The sequence below is a fragment of the Fukomys damarensis genome, unplaced genomic scaffold (genome assembly GCF_012274545.1).
Source record: "Fukomys damarensis isolate Sample0158 unplaced genomic scaffold, DMR_v1.0_HiC HiC_scaffold_16, whole genome shotgun sequence".
Classification (NCBI taxonomy): domain Eukaryota; kingdom Metazoa; phylum Chordata; class Mammalia; order Rodentia; family Bathyergidae; genus Fukomys; species Fukomys damarensis.
The window spans coordinates 71,487,044-71,510,423 of NW_022900928.1; the positions used below are offsets into that span (position 1 = coordinate 71,487,044).

General features: G+C 35.6%; 2 protein-coding genes across 2 annotated transcripts in view; one reads left to right on the top strand and one right to left on the bottom strand.

The window, feature by feature from the left end:
- Nucleotides 1-13,630: 13,630 nt before the first annotated feature.
- On the bottom strand, nt 13,631-14,563 carry LOC104858020 (olfactory receptor 148). The gene has a single exon (XM_010618101.1). It carries the CDS (start codon nt 14,561-14,563, stop codon nt 13,631-13,633), a length of 933 nt encoding a protein of 310 aa, XP_010616403.1.
- An 8,000-nt stretch (nt 14,564-22,563) lies between these two features.
- Nucleotides 22,564-23,380, top strand: part of Vwa5a (von Willebrand factor A domain containing 5A) — a 23,126-nt gene continuing 22,309 nt past the window's right edge. Inside the window, exon 1 of the mRNA XM_010618075.1 lies at nt 22,564-22,713. The gene's annotated coding sequence lies outside the window, so the exon portion shown is untranslated. The remainder of the gene's footprint in view (nt 22,714-23,380) is intronic.

Below are 23,380 nucleotides of genomic sequence, written 5' to 3' on the forward strand. Positions count from 1 at the left end.
ACAAGTACAAAATATTATCCCTTCGATAGATGCAGAAAAAGCATTTGACAAAATTCAACACCTATTCATGATAAAAACCCGGAAAAAAATTGGAATAGATGGGCTATATCTCAATTTAATAATGGCTAATTCTGAAAAATCAACAACCAACATCATATCAAATGGCCAAATACTGAAAACCTTCTTGTTAAAATCAGGAAGAAGATAAGGATGTCCAATATCACCACTCTTCTTCAATATAGTTGTGGAAACATTAGCCATAGCAATTAGACAAGAGAAAGAAGTTAAAGCAATAAAGATAGGAAAGGAAGAAGTTAAATTTTCATTATTTGCTGATGATATAATACTCTACATTGAAAACCCAAAAAATTCCACCAAAGGACTTCTAGACTTAATTGACATGTTTAACAGAGTAGTTGGATACAAGGTCAACACTCAAAAATCAATAGCCTTCTTCTAAACAAATAGACTCACAGAGAGAAATTAGGAAAAAAATTCCTTTCACAATACCATCCAAAAAAATGAAGTATCTAGAAATCAATCTAAAGAAAGAAGCAAAAGACCTCTACTATGAAAACTATAGCATTTTGAAAAAAGAGATCGAAGAGGACATAAGAAAATGCAAAGATATCCCCTGATCCTGGGTAGGAAGAATCAACATAGTGAAAATGGCCATACTACCAAAACTGCTATACAGATTCAATGCAATGCCGATGGAATTTTCAATACTACATTTCACAGAACAAGAAAAAAGAATCCAAAAATTTATTTGGAGCCAGAAGACATCTAGAATAGCATAAATCATCCTAGGCAACAGAGACATGGAAGAGTGTATAACAATTCCATACTTGAAACTATATTACAAAGCCACTGTGATAAAAACAGCATGGTACTGGCAAAGAAACAGACCTGAGCATCAGTGGAATAGATTCAAAGATACAGAAAAAACTCCTGATGTTCTCAGCTACCTCGTCTTTGAAAATGGAGCCAAACATCCCCAATGGAGGAAAGATAGCCTCTTTAATTAATAGTGTTGGAAAATCTGGATTTCAACCAGCTGAAGATTAAAACTAGACCCTTATCTTTCACTATGCACTAATCTAAAATCCAAGTGGATTAAAGATATAAATATTAAAACAGAAACACTAAACTTCCTGGAAGACAAATTAGGCAGAATTCTTGAAGAAATTGGCACAGGAAAAGACTTTATGAGCAAATCGTCAGTAGCACGGGAACTAGCAGAAAGAATCAACAACTGGGATCTCATCTTATTAAAAAGCTTCTGCACTGCAAAGAAACCATCCACAGAACTAAGAGAGACAACCTACAAAGTGGGAAAAAATTTTTGCCAGCTGCTCCTCAGACAAAGGACTATTATCTAGAACATATAATGAACTAAAAAAAAAAGTCAGCCCCCCCAAATATAAAAACCTAATTCAAAAATCGGTATCTGAAATAAACAGATATTTCTCAGAAAAAGAAGTAAAAGCATCAAGTAAATATATGAAAAAATGTTCCACATCACTGGTCATTCAAGAGATGCAGATGAAAACAACACTGAGATTCCACCTCACACCACAAAGAATGGCTGCTATCAAGAAATCACACAATAATAAATGTTGGCGGGGTTGTGGGGAGAAAGAAATCCTTTTCCATTTTTGGTGGGAGTGCAGGCTGGTGCAACCACTATGGAGATACCTCAAAGTGCTGGAACTAGAGGTTCCATTTGACCCAGCCATCCCTTTGCTGGGTATCTTTCCAAAAGAATTAAAAGAATTATATTACAGTGATATATGATTACCTATGTTTATAGTGGCACAGTTTGTAATAGTGAAATCTTGGAAACAGCCCTTTGCCCATCAGTTGGAAACTGGATGAAGACGTGGTTTTTCTATAAAATGGAATACTACTCAGCCATAAAGAATGAGAAATTAGATTCATTCATAGGAAAATGGATACATATTGAGGATACACTCTTAAATAAAATAAATAAGTCACAATATATAAATATGGAATAGTTTCATGTGAAAAATTATAATTGTAAATAAAATACTTATGAGATAATTGACATTGTGAAATAGGAAGAAAAGGCCTATAGGTTTAGGGGAAGTGGGAAGGGTAGGTGAAAGGAAATAAGGGAAAGAACAAAATGAGAAAATGAAGAAATGGAAACAAGGTATTTGTAAATAGGGAAAGGAGGAGCGGGTGCATGGAGGGCAGGCACAAGGGGAAAAAGTGAGAAGACCTGTCATGTAAAAACGTACAAGATCCCAATGATGAATGTAACTGTATTGTATACCTAAAATGTACCAATAAACTCAATGAGGAAAAAATAAATTAATAACATTCTGTTATGATATAATCCACTTTATAGATGGTAGTTTCCAGAGGTTTGGAAAAGAATACTAACCTGAGAAATACACTGAAAAGCCAGAGTAAATATTAGCTATCACTTAACGGATCTACCTTAGATTTGTTAGTATTTCCCGTGTTAAATATCCTGAACACTCAGTAATACTGGGAAAGAAATCGTACAGCTAATTCATCAATGAATACACTTCTTCATTTTTAATTTGTGCACACATAGCTTAAATTCATTCCTCCAAATATTGAATGACAAGACAATATCAGTTATTAATTTCTCATCAAAAGGATAGAAGTTGAGGAGTGATTTAGTTAGACATATTCCCTTTGTCTAAAATTTCCTAAATCTGTGTAGAAGAGAAAGAATTACTCAGTCTTACTCAATCCTCAAAATTCTGATGAATCCCTCTATAGCTAAGTGAAGTAAGGCTTGAAGAAGTTAAATAACTTGTCTCCTATCATGAAGTTTGCCTTGGTGGGAATTGGTATTGAATCTACTTTTCAGGACTTTTGTGCATTAAATGTCATACTGGCAAACAGAATACAGCCAATTATCAAAAACTTTACAAATAATGGCCAAGTAGGATTCATCCCAGTTAGGCAGGGGTAGTTCAACTTATGAATATCAATTACTATGTTACACTGTATTAACAGAGGCAAGAACAAAAAACCACATGGTCATCACAATAGATTTAAAAAAAGTATCTGGCAAAGTTCAATGTTCATTTATGACAAAAACCTAAGAACATTGGAATAACTTTTCTCAATCTGATAAAAGTTGTTTATGACAAACCACCAGCTAACATCATACTAAATAGAGAAAAGCTGAAACCAGAAAGAAGACAATGATGCCCCTTATCACCTTTTTTGTTTAATATTATTCTGACTATACTACCAAAGTAATTAGACAAGAAAAAAATAAGAAGAGTATGTATAGGAATGTGTATGGATATGAGTATGGGTATAAATTAAATTATTGTTATTTAGTGATGACATAATCCACTATGTAGATGACTCCAAAACCTCCACCAAAAGACTTCTAGAGTTAATAACCATATTTGGTAACATAGCAGGAGAAAGCACTTGAAAATCAATAAGGTTCCTGTGCACCAGTAAGAAAACCTACCCAGAGAGAAATTAGGAAAACAGGACATTGTAAAATAGCATTAAGAAAAATGAAATACTTAAGTATTAACTAGCCAAGGAAGTGAAGACCTCTACATTGAAAATTGTAGTATTCTGAAAATGGAGATCAAGGAGGATATCAGAAAATGGAAACATATCCCTGTTCTTGGATCTAGTGAAAATGGCCATGCTTTCAAAAGTGTTACACAGATTTAATGCAATTCCAATAAAAAATACCAGTAGCATACCTCATAGACCTAGAAAAAATAATCCTAAAATTCACATGGAATCAGAAAAGACTTAGAATATCAAAAGCAATTTTGAGCAACAAGGGCAAGGCAGGTGGGGGTAGGGTACGATTCCAGATTTCAAGTTATACTGTAAAGCTACAATGATAAAAGCAACATAGAACTGGATAAAGAAGATGTGGTTTTGCTATAAAATGGAATATTACTCAGCCATGAAGAATGAGAAAATAGATTCATTCATAGGAAAATGGGTACATATTGAAGATATACACCTAAGTGAAATAAATAAGTCACACATATGTAAATACTGAATAGTTTCTCTGGTGTGAATAATCTGCAATAATACATAAGATCCTAATGAGATTACTGACATTGAGAAATGGGAAGAAAGGAGCTAAAGGTGTAGGGAAGGTGGGATGGGTAGGGGAAGGGTAAAAAGGGAAAAGAAAAAATGTGAGAGAATGAAAAGATGGAAATAAAGTGGTTGTAGATGGGGAGGGAGGAGGGGATGAAGGGAGGGCAGGGACAAGGGGAAAAAATGAGAACCAAGACTTGTCATGCAGCGGTACAAGATCCCAACAATGAATGTAACTGTACTGTATCCCTAAAATATACCAATAAACTAAATTAAGGTTGAAAAAAAAGCAACATAGTATTGAGTGGGGCATCTGAGGATAAATGGAACTGAATCAAAGATGCAGAAACAAGTCCAAGAACACTCAGCTTTCTTATCTTTGACAAAGGGCCAAATATCTTTACAGGAATAAAGATAGCCTCTTTCACAAATGGTGCTTGGAATACTGGTTTTTCATGAGCTGAAGATTAAACCTAGACCTATATCTCTCACCATGCACCAAACTACAATCAAAATGGATCAAAAATTCAAATATTGAAATAGAAACACTTAATATTCTGGAAGATAGAATAATTAAAAATAGAAAACATAGGTGTAGCCAGACATTATGAACAAAACCCAGATTGCACAGGAAATACTATAATCAAGAAATTAGATCACTTCCATTTGAAAAATGTCTGCGCAGCAAAGGAAACCAAGAACAGAATGAAGGGAAAAATCATAGAATATGGAAAATATTTTTCCAGCTACTCCCCTCCCCAGACAGAGTACCAATATTTAGAAAATATAAAGGGCTAGAAAAAAATTAGATCTTCCAAATTTAAAGGCCCAGTTAAACCTGGGCACCTGAAATGAAAAGACACTTTTCCAAAGAAGAAGTACAAGCAGCCAATAAATACATGAAAAATTGCTTAACATCATTGGTCATTGGAGAAATGAAAATTTAAACAACACTGAGATTTCATTCCACTCCAGAAAGAATGTCCATCATCAGGAAATCAGACAGGGGCAGGTGGCAGAACTACTGAGCTAAATCCCTGGCCCTATCATCAAGAAATCAACAGATAACAAATGCTACTGAGGTTGTGGAGGAAAGGGAGCAGAAATCGGTATGGAGATTCCTCAAAAAAACTCAAGCTAGAAATTCCATTTGACTCAGCTGTTTCCCTTTTAGGTATCTAAAGAATTAAGGTCATCATACTGCAGTGATACATGCATACCCATGTTTAGGCAGAATTTATAATAATGAAATCTTGGGAACCACCCATATGCCTATCAACAGATGAATGGATACAGAAAAACTTGTGTTTATACATAATGTAGTACTACTCAGCAGCAAAGAAGGATAAACTGAAGACATTTTTAGGTTAATGGACGCATCTCGAGAACATAATCTTAAATGAAATACATCAGATACACAATGTAAATATTGCATTGTTTCTCTTGTGTGAAAGCCCCAAAGTAAAAATAAAAGCAAAAATGGAAGTAGGAAGAATTTGTTTAACTAGGAAGGGGAGCAATAGATGAGAGGGGAAGGAAGGGAAAATTTGTAAAAAGGAATTGAATGAAAAAAAATTGGGAACAGAGTTTTGTAAATGGGGAAAGGAAGACGGATTTAAGGGAAGGGAGAGTAATGAGCCAAAAAAGGATTAAGATATATTATGTATTTGTACAAAGTCCCCATTATATATGTGATTAGCATGTATGGCAAAAAATGTACCAATGAAAAAATAGATAAGCTTTGTCTCCAGCTTTCTCATGCTGAGAATGGAAGCTGGTAGCTTTTTAGAGTTGAGTCCAAAGAGACAACATTCCCTGCCTGCTCCTTCCCCCCAGTGGGGCAAAGACTGATTAAGAACCAAGATGGATTATGTAAAGGTGCACATTTCTAATGATGAATGTCAGAATATTGTATACCTTAAGTGTACAAACAAAATTAGTTTAAAAATAATTTTAAAAGTCCATTAGAAGTATTTCCTGGTCTTTGTTCTATTCCTTCTGTAGATTTTAGTACTTTCCAGTACTGTGAGGATGGGAAGGCACAACCAGTCCTTCATATTTGGCCAAATGGTGAATAAATCTATTTTTTTCAATTTTTATGAGTTTCTCTCCTACACTTTCTTTTTGTCTCTCCTACTCTTCATGGTAGGCAGCTAAGGAGTTGAACCAGAGTCAAGCATTTTATCAAATCCTACCAGGAAAAACAATGGGACAGATGTTAATAAAACATAGAAAATGTTTCATATATTTGCTCACAGTTCTTTTCCTCCAGAAAGTGTGAATGTTTTCCAAAATTATTTTAATTACCAGAAGTAAATTTTTGAGTTCATTGTTCTCCTTTTTAAGAAAATTTCAATGTTTGATAAGTTATTTGTCAAATATAGATCATAGATGTGTCTTGACTATATGTTTTATTTATTTATTCATTTGCTTATTTTTTTGTTACTGAGAATTGAGACCTCAGTCTTTTAGCACTGAGCTACATTCCCAGACCTTATTTGTTTTTTTTTTGAGACAGCATCTCACTAAATTGCTAATTTGCCAAGGCTAGGTTAGAATTTGTTTTCTTCTGCTTTAGCCTCCAAGAGTGTTGGGATTAAAGGTTTTTCCACTACACCATTTCAAAATGTAACTTTTTAATTGACAAAATTAGTATATATTTATGATAAACAGGATATTTTAAAATATGTATATGTTATGGAATGGTTAAATCAAACTAATAAACCTGTATTAACTCACATTTTTTTGTAGAAAGAACTGTTCTATTGGCAATTTTTAGGACGCCATACATTGTTACTAACTATAGTCACCATGTTATACATTTAATATCTAGAAATATCTCCTCCTGTTTAACTGAAATTCTGTAACTTTTGGCAATATTGCCACCTTTACCAGCTTTGATCTCTGGTAACCACCATGCTACTCTCTGCCTCTGTGACTTTAAATTACTCTTATTCCACAGGTAACTAAGATTGTACTTCTTTTACTAAGCTGGACTCATTTCACTCAGCACAGTGATCTCCATGTTCATGCATGTTGTTTGCAAAAGATTGGATTTCCCTCTTTTTCAGTGGAACAGTCTTCCTTTGTATACATATATTATAGGTTCTTTGTCTATAATTCTTTGTTCCAGAGAGCATGGAAGTACATACACCTATTCAATATTCAGATTTCAAAAACTATATAACTTTAAAATTTTTAATTTACATTTTACTCAGCAAAACTACTTACTCAAGATTTTTGTCTTCAACATACGGAGGCTCCAATAATATGAAAAAATTTACCCTTTAAGAAATTTAATTTATTAAAATTTACATTTATTCACAAAAGTTGCAGTGCACACAACAAAGTGCTTTCTAGACAGGATCATAGGAAACTGAATGTACTTTATTTTAACATGGGGCAGTGGAAGGGTGCAGAGCACTCGTGAGGGAAGAAAGTAAGTCATTGTTTATTTCTCTGCCTGTTTCAACTGCATCTTATGACCTCTATAGACTCACATTCAGAAGTGACCTCTTTGACTTGAGTAATGAAACCAAAAAAATCCATCCAGTCATGGTAGTCACTCTGTATATGCATATACTGACACAAAATAACCAATTTAATTTTTTTGAATACATAGTCATTCATCGACTACACAATCATTCATAGTTGTGCAGCTGTGGAGTTCATTGGCAAAAAGTGCACATAATGTATTCTCATGCACATCCTCTTGAAAATGATATTGCCCAAAAACAGGCATCACTGCCTTTTTGTCAACACTGGTAGACTCATCATGCTAGATTTCACACCACGGTGACTTATTAACCCTAACAATTGTGCCTCAACATCCTCTGCTCCTTTACCACTTCGTCTTGCTATGGTGCCAGTGTAAAGGCAAATATGTGCCACCATTTCATCTGCAGTCTCTTCTAAGTGTTCATGACAAATATTTTTGGCAGCAGGCAGGCTCAACTTTTTACCAGTAGAAAAGGGCCTCCAAGCTTGAGCAATCTGATTAATTACTAAGACTTACGCTCTGCTTTCCTTATTTGATGAAGCAGTGGCCTTCTATAATTGTTTCTTTTCTTGGTGTTTATGCCCTTTTTTTTTTTTTTGTCTTTTAGAAAAAGTCCAAAGCCTTGGCTTTTAATGGAGGATGATCGATCTCCATGTGGCAAAGCAGTTTTGAAAATTTCAGGGCTTTGCTGGAGAGTTGGTTACCTCATATTTCACAAAGCAGGCATGAAGAACATGAATTGCAGGTTGAAATAAATCCCTAATTTAAGTGAGATTCTTGGTATTTTCTTTTCAATGCAGCTTTATTTTTTGTTAGAAGTCTTAGTCTTCTGCTGTCTCATTATTGAATCCCTCTTCTTTTCAAAAAAGTTATGTCTTTGTTCTTCACTCATTTTGGTTAGGGTTCACTTGCAGCCTTACAGAAACTGTTACCGAGATAAGTGTGTGTTGTGGGAAAGAGGCGTATACAGAAGTGGTGAATAACATAACGGGGGGGTTCATTCTAAGTGTCAAGATTCTAACGTAATGCCTACCACTCACTGCAGCTGTACAAAAGAAGTTAATCAACTTGCGATGCTGCTTGTCTCTTGTCACTCACTGATAAGGTTTTGATATGAATCTGCATGCAATTTATTATGGTTTTGTATGGTCAAACCTTTGTACTAATGTTAATCTATATTTACAGTCTCTCCCTAGTGCTAGCATTACTGCCTTGGCTTTTACCTCAGATCATCACACATTAGATTCTCAAAGAGTATGTGCAACCTAGATTCCTTGTAAATGCAGTTCACAGAAGGGCTCTTGTGTGTATGGTAATGAAATGTGACCACTCATCCGACAGGAGGCGCAATTCAGATGGTAATATGAACGATGAAGAGTGTCTGTAAATACAGGGGTAGCTTCAGCCTTGCTTGCCCATGACTCACCACCTGATGCGTGGCCCAGTTCCTAAAGGGCCATGGTTTGGAACCAGTTTATGGCCTGGACGTTGGGTACAAATTGTTTAGTACATTTTTAATGCAATTTAAGGAGCACTGTGTTTCAACATATCCTGACTGGGAGATAATAGGAAGAGATTATTCTAACAACAGTGAGGACGATGATATGGGGGAAGCAAGAGTATATTTATAGAGACAAATAAGAACATTGTGCTACAGAATTTTGAGGTAATTTATCAGGAAAAAGATAGAAAATGTAGTGAGTGGATCAGAGAAACCCTATTTGCAATATTTGTGAATTAAAGCCCTATTTTAGTGTAACTTAATGGCATCAGAATAAATCTTTAGTTTATGTTTTTAAACTTCTACACCTGAATGCACCCTTATTGCAATTCTCATCATCAGGACAGGTCCCTTAAGAGTATCCTCCAGGTCACTTAGAACATGAGAGCCAGTAGAAGGCAGTAAAACTCACAAGAATGGAAATAACAAAACCCCAATCTCTGTGATTAGAACATTTATTGAACTGGGTTTAGGAATAATGTATAAATAACATCATAAGTACTATAACATCACATTTGGAATTATATTCCCTGAAGCTTCTTAGTTCAGATTGTCAGTCTCATCTGAGCCCATTTTGACATAACGTTCTTTTCCTTTGAGAATAGTTTATAAAAATATAAATGTTACAAATTGCTTAAAAACAGTAAAATTAATGCAGGATATGTGAATAAAGTAGTAAAAGTCAATGCAAATTGGGTTGCTCATCTAAAAATCTATGTCAACACTCTTTGAATCATCCATTTATATTCAACACATTTATACAAAGAGGAAAATATAAAGTATTCACAATCCTTTTATTCTGCCTAACTTCTGTGGGAATTCTGTCTGTGGCTGTCATATTCTCTCATCTTCTATTTTCTAGAATTGGTATATTGGATAAGGAGAAAACTAGTAGAGCTAGGAATAAAAGATTAATGAATAACAGAATAATAGAATAATTATAATGTATAATTATAATAGCAACTATTATTTATAATATAATATATACATTATAGATTATACTATATAATAATTATATAATAATTATATGTGTTATATAATTATATAGTATATAACATAATATACATTATATTATATAATATTCATAATGCTTTTGTAATAGTTATATTTTATAATAATTATAAGTAACTGTAATTATAAGTAATAATATTTATTATAATAAATTAATCAATATAATAATTATTATAATTAATAGAATAAATTAATAATGACATATGGAAAATAAAAAGATGGGTTATAGCAACCTATAACTGAGAATCTCAAAGCCAATGTTGGCTGAGAGGGGATATTGGGAGGACCTAAAGATAGGGTTATGAAGTGGTATAGGAATGTTCTCTTTATTCTAAGAGTTTGGAAGGAAAAAATTTGGAGCAAGTTCTTTTGGGCTATGGGGACAAAGGAACCCTTTTCCACTGTTGGTGGGAGTGTGGACTGGTGTGGAGATTCTTAAAACAATTAGGATTAGAGGTCCCATTTGACCCAGCTATTCTCCTGCTGGATATCTTCCCAAAAGAATTAAAAGCATTATACCACAAAGATATATGCTCACCCGTTTATAGAGGCACGGTTTGTAATAGCTAAACCTTAGAAAGCAACCAAATGGCCATCAACTGATGAATAGATAAAAAACATGTTTTTTTTTGTACAATGAAGTACTACTCAGCCATAAAGAAAGATAAACTTAAGAATTTAGAGCTAAATGCAACTTGAGACTATACTTAGGTGAAATAAATTGGACACATATGTGTAAGCATCGCATTGTCTCTCTAGTGTGAGAAACATTTTGAAAGGCTAATAAGGACCAAAATGTGTAGCAGATAACATGAAATAAAAAGAAAATGTTCAAAAGAAAGGGAAACTGTGAAAGAAGGACTGTTGAAAGGAAAGGGAAAAAAATCAAGAAAAGATGGAAAAATGGAAACAAATGTTGAAGGGATGGAAAGGGATTGGGAGAAAAAAAGTCAAGATACATCACGTACAAATTCAAACAGACTTTGATGAATGTGATTTTTATATATATTTAAATTGTACCAATAAATTTAATTAAAAATAAAGTAAATAAAAATTAAGACATAGTGATTGGACAGGATTTTAAACTAGACATAATTGTAAAGAGAACAAAGTCAAAGACAGTGATATGTGATGACTGGATAAGCAGTCTTTTTATAAAAATTGGGACAAAATACCAAAGGCAAATGTTAACATCTTAATTATTGTAGTATATAGTTCAGTAATATTAAGTATATTTACATCTCAGTCCGCAGAACTTTTTTATCTTAAAGAATTGAAACTATGTAACAGTTAAACAGGGACCTGTCTTCCCTAGATCCTCCTACAAAAAAATCCCCAGTCCCTGGTTACCACTTGAATTTCCTAAAAAAAGTGACTATGAAGTGTAAAAAACTTAACATAGTCAACTTTTTCATGATCAAACTTTCCACAATGGTACCCTTGAGACAAAAGTCCAGCACAGAACCATTTGGAGGATAGATGAACTATCTCCAAACCTTAACAAATAGCTGAATGGTATTGCTTCATTAAGTCAGCAGACCTATGTTGCTTACACTGGCCAATGTCTTTTGGATATTGGAGTAAAGACAAACACAATCCCTCCTCTTACAGAAATCTCCATGGTCTAGGAAAGAAGTCTGTTGAATGAATGTCCATACGATGAGTATCCGTCTAACACTATCCAGGTTTTACCAGATATCATGACAAGTGTATTCTTCCAAAAATATCCAACACTAATAAAACAAAAACCTAATGAGTTACCTGAATCCAGCATATCATATAGGATAGACACCCACCAAAGAACAGAAGTAAGATTCTAAGATTCTTAGATTTTTGCTAATCTGGGCAAGAAGGGCTAAAGATCCACAAACCATTAATCTGTGTTTGGATGGGTTTCATTTTGCTCCCTTTGTCTCATTCACAACTTATTAAAATAAGTACTGTGTTTTATTTAAGATTTCTACTTTTTTGTTTTGTTTTAATGGTTTCACATGGATGGAAATTGGGTAGTGAAGCAGGACTGAAATATTCAAATAACTACAGTGTTATGGAAATAACTGATGTAGCTGTAGAATCCTCAGTAAATGGTACTCCTTTTCTTTAGGTTCTGATAAAACAGAAAAAATTCTCAATGCCAGCCTTTTTGGGAGCTACCCTGGTCAGCTTTCCCTATGCTGGATTCAAATACCAGACATCCACAATTTAAAGGAGGAAGTGGTTATTTGGTTCACCGTCTCATAGGATTCAGTTTGCAGTTGGCTGGCACCAAGGTAGAAAAATAATGGCTGAAGTGTGTTATAGTGCACTTCACAGAGGCTGGGAAACAGAATGAGGGCCAGCACCAGAGAAGAAGGGGCTATGGAACCCAGTCGTGCCTCTGTGATCCCCATAGACACATAAAGAAATATGCTTTACTAATGCCCTCGGCAGCTCTTAAGCCAATAAAGGTGCCAGTCTAGCTGAACTGTCACAGAGTTAGCAATGTAGGCTTGGTGAAGAAATAAAATATGAATGTTAAGTGAGCTTCTCTTCCACAGTAGTGTGCAGAAAGGCTTTTCCACTGTTTTTACACAGGAGAGTGAATTGGGACATTGGCACAGTGGTGCAAGAGGAAAACCATGAGCAAGTAGGAGATAAGAAGGTTGAGCTAAGTAAGGCCCGGCTTTACCATCACTACATATGTCACAGTGGGCAAGATAGTGTTCCGTGACCTAGGGCACTTGGGTAAAATAGAATACATAATATTAAGTTCAGTGTGTATACATGACCAATGCTAGTGCTCACTTTTCCAGGTATTTACTGAAAAAACTTTGTATCATGACCTCTAGAGAGAGGCAATGATGGGTCATAGACAGAGAACAGCCACCTAGAAGGGATGAAGAGCAGGGGCTTTGGCATTAATTGGATTGGAGCTTGAGGTCAGACTTCCTGATGATGTGCAACTTGCAGTCTGTTATTTGAAGCCTCTAATTCTAAAAGTTATTTTATATAAAAACATAAATACATCTTATAGGACAATATAAAGGTTAAAAAAGATAAGCTTGAAATATTCATAACAATGCCTCTAAGACAGGTCATTCTCTGTAAATATTATTTAACACTCTGAAATCGAGGAACTGAAATGCTTCTAAGTAGAAAAGAGGAGCAATTACCTTCTAAGGAAGAGAAAGGTGAAACAAATGTTGACTCTGTTCACAAAGAGGCTTTTAAAGGAACACAGATCCTTCCTACCTTCAACCAGGCAAAACTGAGTGCCCACTGCAGTGACAAGAAATCTGTATCCAGAAGCTTAGTACGCCCATTGTATTCCTTATCGAGGATAAAGTAATGGAAAATATGTTACTTAATTTTAATTAGGAGGTCTTGAGTATGACAGAGATATAACAACACTGAAAATCTTATAGGTAAACCAAATGCATTGCTTTCAGAGGAAGTATTTTCTGTTATGTGATTATTTATTTAAGAGAAAGAAATAAAGATTGCTGGAAAGGGAGTTCTCTCTTGAAATGCTTTTAAAACTCCATAATTTATGCATGAACAGTAAGTATAAACTTTGGGAACACCTTCTTCAAAGAATTTTTCACTTCCTTGTTCCTCAAGGAGTAGATTAATGAGTTCAGCATGGGTGAAACAATATTATTTAGTATCTGTACCACAGCACCAAGCAGGGGGCTGGGAGCGCGCTGCAGATAGATGATGATTACAGGTCCGTAGGCACAGAGGATTGCCGTGAGGTGAGCGCTGCAGGTGGAGAAAGCTTTCTGCCTGCCCTCTGCGGAACGGATCCTCAGAATGGCAATCCCAATGTGTGTGTAGGAGACACAAACACTGAATAAAAGCAGTAAAGCCAGAAGGCCAACATTAATGGAACCCACTCTCTGGGCCAAGGAGCTGTCATTACAAGCCAGGGGTAAAAGTGCAGGAATGTCACAGAAGAAGTGGTCCACGTGGCTGGGGCCACAGTAGTTCAATTGAAAGGTGAAGGAGGTCAGGGTCGTGGCATGAAGGATTCCCACCAAGCAGGCTACCGTGACCAAAGTGACACAGACCGCAGGTTTCATGATAAGCATGTATCTCAGTGGGTGACAGATGGCAACAAAGCGATCATAAGCCATCACAGAGTAGAGGCATCCTTCAGTGGAGCCCAGAAAATGATAGAAAAAGAGTTGTGTAGCACATCCCTCATAAGAGATGGCTGAGTTCTGGCCAGAGAGATAAAGTAGCATCTTGGGACAGGTTACAGATGGGAACAACATGTCAAAAACTGATAGAAGTCCCAAGAAAAAATACATGGGTGTGTGAAGGGCAGAGGAAGATATGATTGCAGTCAAGATGAGTGAATTTCCCAGCAGGGTAAAGATGTAAATGAAGGAGAAGATGACAAAGAGCATTGGCTCCAGTCCGTCTGTGTGAGGTATTCCCAGTAGAATGAACTCATACAGCAATGTGCTGTTTCTCATATTTCCAGGAAGGTGATCTTGGTAGGGACAACATAAAAGCCAACAAGAATGTGAAAACAGTCATCATGCTTTGTGCAAATATAAAGATTATATTATAGTATGTTTCTTGATATAAAATAATACCTACAACTGAATGAGTTACATAGAAATAAAAGCTCATTCACCTCACAATTCCGGAGGATAGGAGGCTGGAAACCATAACTGCTGTGTCCTTGCTGATAGGGCTCCTTGCAGAGTCTGAAGGCAGCAAGAGGCATGAGGGATAAGTGGCACATATCAGAGAATGAGCTAAATACATAAGTTGCTCTTGAAATAACCCAATAGCCCATGAATCCATTATTCCATGAATGGATAGATTAATCTACTTTTTTTTTTTTGTACTGGGGATTGAACTTGGGACCTTGGGCTTATGGGGCAGGCAGCAGAACCACTGAGTTAAATCCCTCGTCCTGGATTAATCTATTTTTTTTTATTGTAGAGCCCTTATGACCTGATTGATTCAAGGTCCTACCTGATCTAACTAACCTCTTATTACCTCAAAATGAGTATTACATTTCTATGTGACTTTGGTAGGACCTTCAAACTACTAGCAGTACTTCGAAGCTAGCAAAGCATATGCATGCTTTCATATCTAAAGGTATAATATTCCTATGTGATCACTATACAAACAAAGTACAATTTAACATTATTAAAAATGAGGGTCCAAGGAAGTAAAGATCACAATACTAAACAGATAAACAAAACTTAATTATTGTCCATAGCCCATTGTATAACACGAATGTATCTAATATCCTAAATATTCATCAAAAGTCAACTTGAGCAGCTGCACCCCTAATTAGACCAATAGACTGTATTTTCTCTTTTTCTTTTGCCCCTACCAACTACCAAGCAATCTTCTCTGTACTAATTGTTTTATTTTAAGTGATGCATCTACCTGAATATGCCGAGAACTCAAAACTACCTTTGGATTTGGTTGTGGTCTGCTGTCTGTTGTAATACTTTCATTTAAAGGTTCTTTTCAATCATCCAAGAAATGATGGATTACAGTTTTATTTTTATTTAGTTTTATTTTATAACTATCAATTATAGTTTTATTCTGAAACCTGTAGGTTTCAGAAATACAAAGCATATAAAAATTTCCCAAGTGTAACTGCTTTGAGTTCTAATCATAACTTCTGGTCAGTTTTTCAAATTATTTTTTATAATTAATAGTTACTGATAGATAATTTTATTTTCTAGAAATTGGAGGTAGTAAGGTAAGTTATATACACACATATACATGAAATTCTTATGCATTTGAGTCCCAATACCATCAAACTATCAAATCTGTTCAAATTTAGTAAAGACCATATTTTGTCCGCAGATTTGCAATGTTTATCAAAGTTCCTGTTGAACAACTGGTACTTAAGTAATTACTTGAGATATGAATGAATGAAAAGTTGGAGATTAATTTGTGGATACAATTTGACTGTAAGTTCCATGATGATACCATGTGTTTTTTAATTATCATCATCTCTCTAAGATTTAGGAAATAGCAACACCCAATAAAGACCCTATTTGAATCAAATTTTCAAATGCCCTGAAATGATTGTTATTGTTCTTAGGCTATTCTGATATCTTTTTGAAATTAACTTCAGAAGGCAATAGTTGCACTAAGCCTGCTTTTGGCTTTGGATTCCATATCTAATGAAACAAATTCAGATATTTAGTAAAATATGGAGTATCCATTCCTTATTTCTGCAAAACACTCTGGGGATTGAACCTAGAGTTTGCCCCATAACTTGAGGGTCCACTGTAAGCCATTTGGAACAATACCATATACACAGTAAGCATTGCTCCAACTTGCTAAGTCTAATTCAAATTATCTTCACTCACACAAATTTCAGCTTCCTTGTTTTTAAACAAAATCTCTCAACCTTAATTCCTCTACTTGCTTGAAACTAGAGCCTCATTCCAGAGCAACAGTCCACCATTCTTATTTTTTATTTTGAAGCAGGGTCTCACTAAATTTCTAAGTTTCCCAGGCTTAGCTCAAACTTGTGACCTGCTGTGTCAGCCTCCCAGAGTTCTGGGATTACATGTATGTGCCACTATGCCCAGCTAAAGTAACTATTGTTGACATAGCATAGATAGAAGGACTGTTGAACATATTCATAATAGTAAGTTCCCAGTAACTGAATATTTCTGGGAAAAAAATATAAATTGTAGGCTCAGTAAAGAGTTAAGGAAAGAGAATGCACCTCTTTAAATAGAGTGGAGAGAAAATAGAAAAGTTATGATTAATGGGAACTCATAATGAAAAGGATGTAAAAGGAAATTAGTGTGAAAATACATGAAATTGGTCAAAGCATCCATACAATCACAAATTCTAAATTTAGAGCATGTATCATATTTAATACTATAATTACAGAATAATGTTATCAATGTATTGCTGAAGCTGATTTATTTTACTATTGTCTTATGGCATCAAGTCTATAGAAACTCTGTTTAATGTATAGTATTCTTTGAGTCTGAGTTTCTCTGTATTCCTTGTTGGGAGGAAGCCAATATTTTTCACTTCTTTTCCAGACGACTTGTGGCTAATTTCATTGCAGTATTATCTGGAGTTGAATGTGCTGAGCTGGTGAAAACAGTCTGGCCACTGGGTGGCAGCATCGATCTGGATGAACTGTCTTCACAGGGGAGTCTTGAGTGCTCTAAACAATTAGATTCAACGAACAGAGAGGGCCTGAAGAGTGATCACCATGTAGGTGTTTTAGCACATTCTAATTGAAAGGGCTTTTAAAAATATGGTACAGGAAAGTTTGGGATGACACAGGAGAATTTTAAACTATGAAAATGCAAGGGAAAAATACAAAGAGAAGTGCATGAGTGTTGGAAATTAAGATCAAACAAGTGGGAAAATATCATTAAAATGTAGGATTATCCTATGATTGTTTGGAATCTGATGGAATTTTACTAAATGTTTGTTATTATTGAACCCAGATAATATTTCCCTCCTGGAATTGCTATGAAGATTAAATATATTTACATTCATGATGTAAATTTGGAAGAGAGGAGATATTGAGAGAATTGTGATAAGAAAAGAGACACTTTTAAGGAACACGAACATATTTTTAAATCTAGGCTGGTCCTTAGCTTGATGACTTTGCTTTACCTTCAGTATACTTCTCTCTGAAATAGAAATAGCATTTCATTCTTCTGGTCTATGGTAGATTCAACAGCAGAATGTTGCATGGGACATCTAATATGGTGTCTGACACTTCTCAGCACTGGGTATTTACCCCTTCCATAGGCAAGTGACAGACACTCTTGTAATGATTTAGTATTGGCATAAACATAGCCACAGCAAAATAACTCACAATTTGGGCAGTGTTTGGTAAAATAACTTTGGTTCCCTGTGTGGGCTGTTGAATTTTGTTGTGATGCCAAAATAATCTGTGATGAAAAAGATTAGGGATGTGATTTCATATCCACTGCTTCCTTTACAGCCCATTTGTGAGTACTCCCCCAAACCATAGAAAACACAGTAAAATATGAATTATTCTAGTGCATGATATTGGCATGATATGGGTGCAAAACAAGAGTAAACATTAAAATTCAAAGCAAAGAAAACTTATAGGAGATATGCAAGTAATAGTATTTCAGATTGAGATTTTATTTTCCACCATTTAAAAACTATTGTTATCCTTATAATTTCAAGTGCTGTTGCTTACATATTAGACTCTCAAATTTCTTACCATTTTTAGATCCATCACCAGATAGGTTTATAGGCATTAAAGATATGTGGGATTCTGAATGATAATTCAAGTAGTAGTTTAGGGCACATATGTAATGCAGGTGGATGCAGTTTTCCTAGAAGATGGAATTCAAATTCACATATTTTTCTAGCAAAGAGGCAACATGGCATAGTGGATAGAATTTTAACTACATGTCTAAAGCCCCAAGTTTAGATTCTGATTTTTGGTGATATGACTATGGGCTAGCAGTTTCAGAAACTTGGTTTCTCCAAACCTTAGTTTTTCAAAGAAAGTATTCCTGTGTCAGTATGCTCTACCTCAACTACTCATATAAAATGTATCTTTCCACTTAGGTGTGTTTACTTCTGAGAGTAAACACTATTATCAACAAAACCAGGATAAAAGGGGTAAAATAGAAAAGTTTCTGCCACATCACTGAATAGTCTTCCTAATTTTTCATTCATCTGTTTCTCAGAAATCTATGTTTTGACAAGCACCACTGAAAATGTGCTCTTGTAATTATGTGAAATTTGATGCAATTGTATTTGGTATATACTGTGTATCCATTAAATGTTTGCTTTTGATTAACTGAGAAAATACCTCACAGAATTATTATAAAGGTCAAATATGATGCTTCTGAATGTTTTGATATATAATAATGTGCTATCTAATGGTTCATTGTTGTAATTATTGTGGGGAGTCCCATGCTAATGCATTTAAGAATTTACTTGCAATGAGATGATAGTTGATTTACTTAAGCACAAATAAATCACTTGGAGATACAGGGTCAAGCCAGGATGAAAAGGGACCAGTGAAAAAATCTTGGTAAACACTATATTAATAAAAAGGAAAAAGAAAGGGAATTAATCAAGAATATAGATATTCTTCAGAGAACCAGGCTAATTTATGTATCTTTGTCTCATAAAGATTTTTATTTCTCCATGTCAAGAAATAAATCCAACTAAGTTTTCATCCAATGGCACTGTGTGGTGCTTGGAACCTGACAGATACTGAGCTTTTAGTAATGCATTTGTGCATGCGGTGTGTGAGAGAGTGAATAGGAGAAAGAACTCTAGTCATCACATCAAAGGACAAGGAATTCCTGAATGATGGTTTCTGCCCAATACTTTTTCTCTATATCTCTAGAATAAGGGTCAGAAGTAAAACCCAAGAAAGATGAAGGAGAAGTTCACAGCACTTACATGATCAAAGGTGTCATGATTGGCTCTGAGAAGAAAAAGTTATTTTCTCTCTCCTTCTACCTTTACTTTCTTCTATAGAGTTCTGGAGATCTCCATCCTTAATATCTCTTCTTCTCTTGATGCTATCCAATTGGGCTTGAGTTCTCTGTCTGCAGACCCAAAGTGGTCTTTTTCATTTACAATCACACTGGAAGAGGATGCTCTATATCTGCTGGCTGCCCTGTCGCCTAGGGTGAACTCAGAGGCAGGGGAAGTGCAATTATCTTCCATCTTTGTGGGATTTTAAATGCTCTCATGGTCCCTCAGGAGCCCCATCTACGATATCCAGAGACTCAGGTAACAGGAGCCTTCTGAGCATAGGATGCACTAAATGCTGAATATTGAGAGGGTTTTGGAATTACATATAGAACAAAGTAATCAAGGTAATCTTTAAAGGAACTGGCTACCCAAAAGCTTATGAATCCTTTCTAATCAACCCATGTTTCTGTTTTGGGTAAATAATCTCACCCAACCCTTATATTATCTATAGACCTCAAGGATTTGGCAAATCTGACACTTTTTCAAGTTTATGCCTCTTCCCTTATCTCTCTTGTTTCTTGTTTCTGGTAGACCAAAACTCACAAAGATTAAAGGGAGGCTAGGAAAGGTGCCTTTATTCTGGATAGCCACAGACTTGGCTCATCTTGGGATGAAAAGAATCTCAGAATCAATATTGGGGAATATTTAGGAATGGTAAGTGACAGAGACAGATTTTTCAATAGAGTTACCAAATGTGAAGTAGCTTCTATTCGTTCTGTATTGCGCTGCACAGTCATGTACTGTGTACATTAAAGCATCTCTTTCAAGGACTGACCAGATCACATCTAGGATGATGGTACCATAGGTGTCATGGAGCGGAAAGCTCCTATTTCCCAGTGGTGTCATGGTGTCATTATGTCACACACAGTATATCTCATGTTTGTGATTGTGCCCGTGTAAACAAACCTACTGGGCTGCCACTCACATGCAAATGTGCCACATACAACTGTGTCAGGTTCATTATAATTGGTATTGATAACAAACTAGTTTGCTTTGATTTATGAATTTATTACACCATACATTTATCATTTTGGAGTGCAGCCCTTCTATTTATAAAAAAGAAATTGATCAACAGTATGCTATGTTGTGCCAACAGTAACTTCATGCACGTATCTCTTCTTTGCATCAGAAGGTAGAATGACTGACTCGCGCCATCTCAGGGTGTGCATGTGCACTCTGATATTCACACAACGAAGAGCTCACCCACAAATACTACTTCAGGATGTGTTTCATAGTTAAGCAAAGCTTGATGACAGTTTGTTTTCTTTTCAGTAATTTACCAGATATGGTATTATTTACTTAATTTTTTATTGAGTATTTCCTTCTCTTATAATGTAAACCCTAGGAGAATAAGATTTTTTGATGTTGTTTATTGTCACAATGCCAATTTGCAGAATAATGACTTTCACATACATTCGTTAACTAAAAGAATGAACAACATAGTTCTTTTTCCAAATTTCAATTTCTGTACTCACTAAATATTTTATATGAAAAGAATGACATTAACATGTTTAAACAAAGCATATAAATAAACACATAAATAAAATGTATCCATGCCTCAATAACCATAAAGTTCTCTTTAATTATGTATATTGTGCTACAGTGAAGAGATTTTCCAGTATAATTCCTGTATAATTGTTTTTCACACATAACCAACATATGCTTTCTCTGATTCAAGCACTTCTTACCAATCTGTCACATCTGGTCACATGTGGCTGACTTCTATTTCTAAGCTTTCAGTTGAGCTAGATTAGATCATGAATTCTGCTCATGTTAACAGCTTCTTCCTTTTACTGCTCAGATATATCAACTAATAAAAAGAAATTACAGCAATGAGAAATACTAGACATGGCTCATTCCTTCTCACAATCAGTTTAGTATATACAAAAGTAGATCCTAATGTTGATAAAATATATTAGTGTTTATATTTTGCTTCATTATTTATGTGTATATGAAGTGCATGTGGGTGTACTTGTGTGTGTGTGTTTATAGATATACATAGTCTCTAAAATATACATACATCTGCTAAGATCAATTAGCTTCTAGAAGCAATCAGCAAGATAGGTAAGTCATTGCCCCCCCTTTACAGAATCAAGAATAAACAACTTAGGGAGAAAAAAAAATTACTTCAACAAATATTTCGTAGGAACCACAATCAGGCTGAGTCTTACATACATACCATATATTCTTTACATAGATTTTCAAAAGTGGTTAAAACAAGGGGCCGTGGATTTAGCTCAGTGGTGCTGCCGCCTGCCTCGAAAGTGCAAGGTGCTGAGTTAGATACCTGGTACCAAAATAAATACATACATACATACATACATACATACATTCGTACATACATAAGGTTAAAACTTTCCTTAAGCCCTAGATTTAATAGTTCTTGTGAAACAGAAATGGTGCAAGCGACATGATCATGTTTCGAGTCATGTCTCAAGCTCTTTAGCCAGGAAAATCAGCACAGCTATTTTCAAATACATTGTTACCTCAAATATTTCATTCTATTATCCTGATGAAGTCTTCACCTAGGCCTGTAAAATTCTGTCTTTAGTGAAAAGATATGCTCTCATTAAAGCAAAAGTGTGTGTGTAGCTCTGGCTTTGCTTATAATCTGCAGATAAAAGATTTGAATTAAAGACGAGGAGTCAAAATGCCCATCATGTTTTATTACCAGGGCCTATGACACTGTCAACCCCGGGGAAAGGCTGTTAATGAAATAAGCAGTTTTTGGTATCATTTTTTGGTGTTACTGTTGCAACATTTTCACTTGAAAAACAAATCCATTTCCTTTGCTAATTCTCTAATTGTTCCTATGCCAGACCTGACAGGAAAAAAGTAAATGCTCTTTTCTGAAGACTTTTCTGTCCACTCACAGAAAGGCAGAAGTTGCACTATTTGTTTAAGAATTTTCCACCAGTCCCTTAGTCATACAGTTGCTACTTTATAACTGGTCCCTAGGAGGGGGCGGGACTTCCAGGAAACAGTGCAGTTGTTTCTCTTTCAGTGCCTCAGAGTGCTGCTGTTAGTACCTGGCCAAGGCCTGCACCTGAAGACTGAGAGCCTCTTATTCATTCTACTCCGTTTCATCTGCTGGCGCTTGTTCTAAGAACAGCTGGGCAATTTAGTCCTGGTATGTGATCCCCAAATATTTCCACATGATTGGCAGTAGAGAGGCTCATGTGGGGGTTGGAGGGGGCATTTAACTATTTACTCAGGATCTCAGGGTCCCTCTTCTAACTACTCTTCTCTTTCACTCTCAGGCAACTGATTTTATAGGTTTGTGCTGTGAAAATAGGGCTTTAAGCCTCCACTCCAATCGATTGCAGCCTACAAACCCTTCTATAAAGCATTTTCAGAGCTTTGCACTGTTCCTTGTGCAAATATGCATACAGTAAAAACCTAGGACTGAATATTTGAAGATTAAATCACTCTGTTTCTGTGCAAGCCACACTGTGCACCCCAAATATCCTCCTTGGAAAGATGCTAGGCTCTTTACTTCCTTGCCTGCAGGAACAGGGGACAGGGATGTGGTCCTCTGTGCTAACCTGCAGGTTAGTGGCTCTGAGCAGGACTCTGGTGATCTTGAGTGTCTACCTCGGATAGCTTGCTGTCTCAGTGAGAAGCCCCCCCCCCCGCCTGAGGTGCAAGCTTTATGAACTCCTCCTTGGAAAGATGCTAGGCTCTTTACTTCCTCGCCTGCAGGAACAGGGGACAGGGATGTGGCCCTCTGTGCTAACCTGCAGCTTAGTGGCTCTGAGCAGGACTCTGGTGATCTTGAGTGTCTGCCTCGGATAGCT

Coding starts and splice junctions, on each gene's coding strand:
- LOC104858020 (XM_010618101.1), bottom strand. CDS start 14,563: ATGAGAAACAGCACATTGCTGTATGAGTTCATTCTACTGGGAATACCT.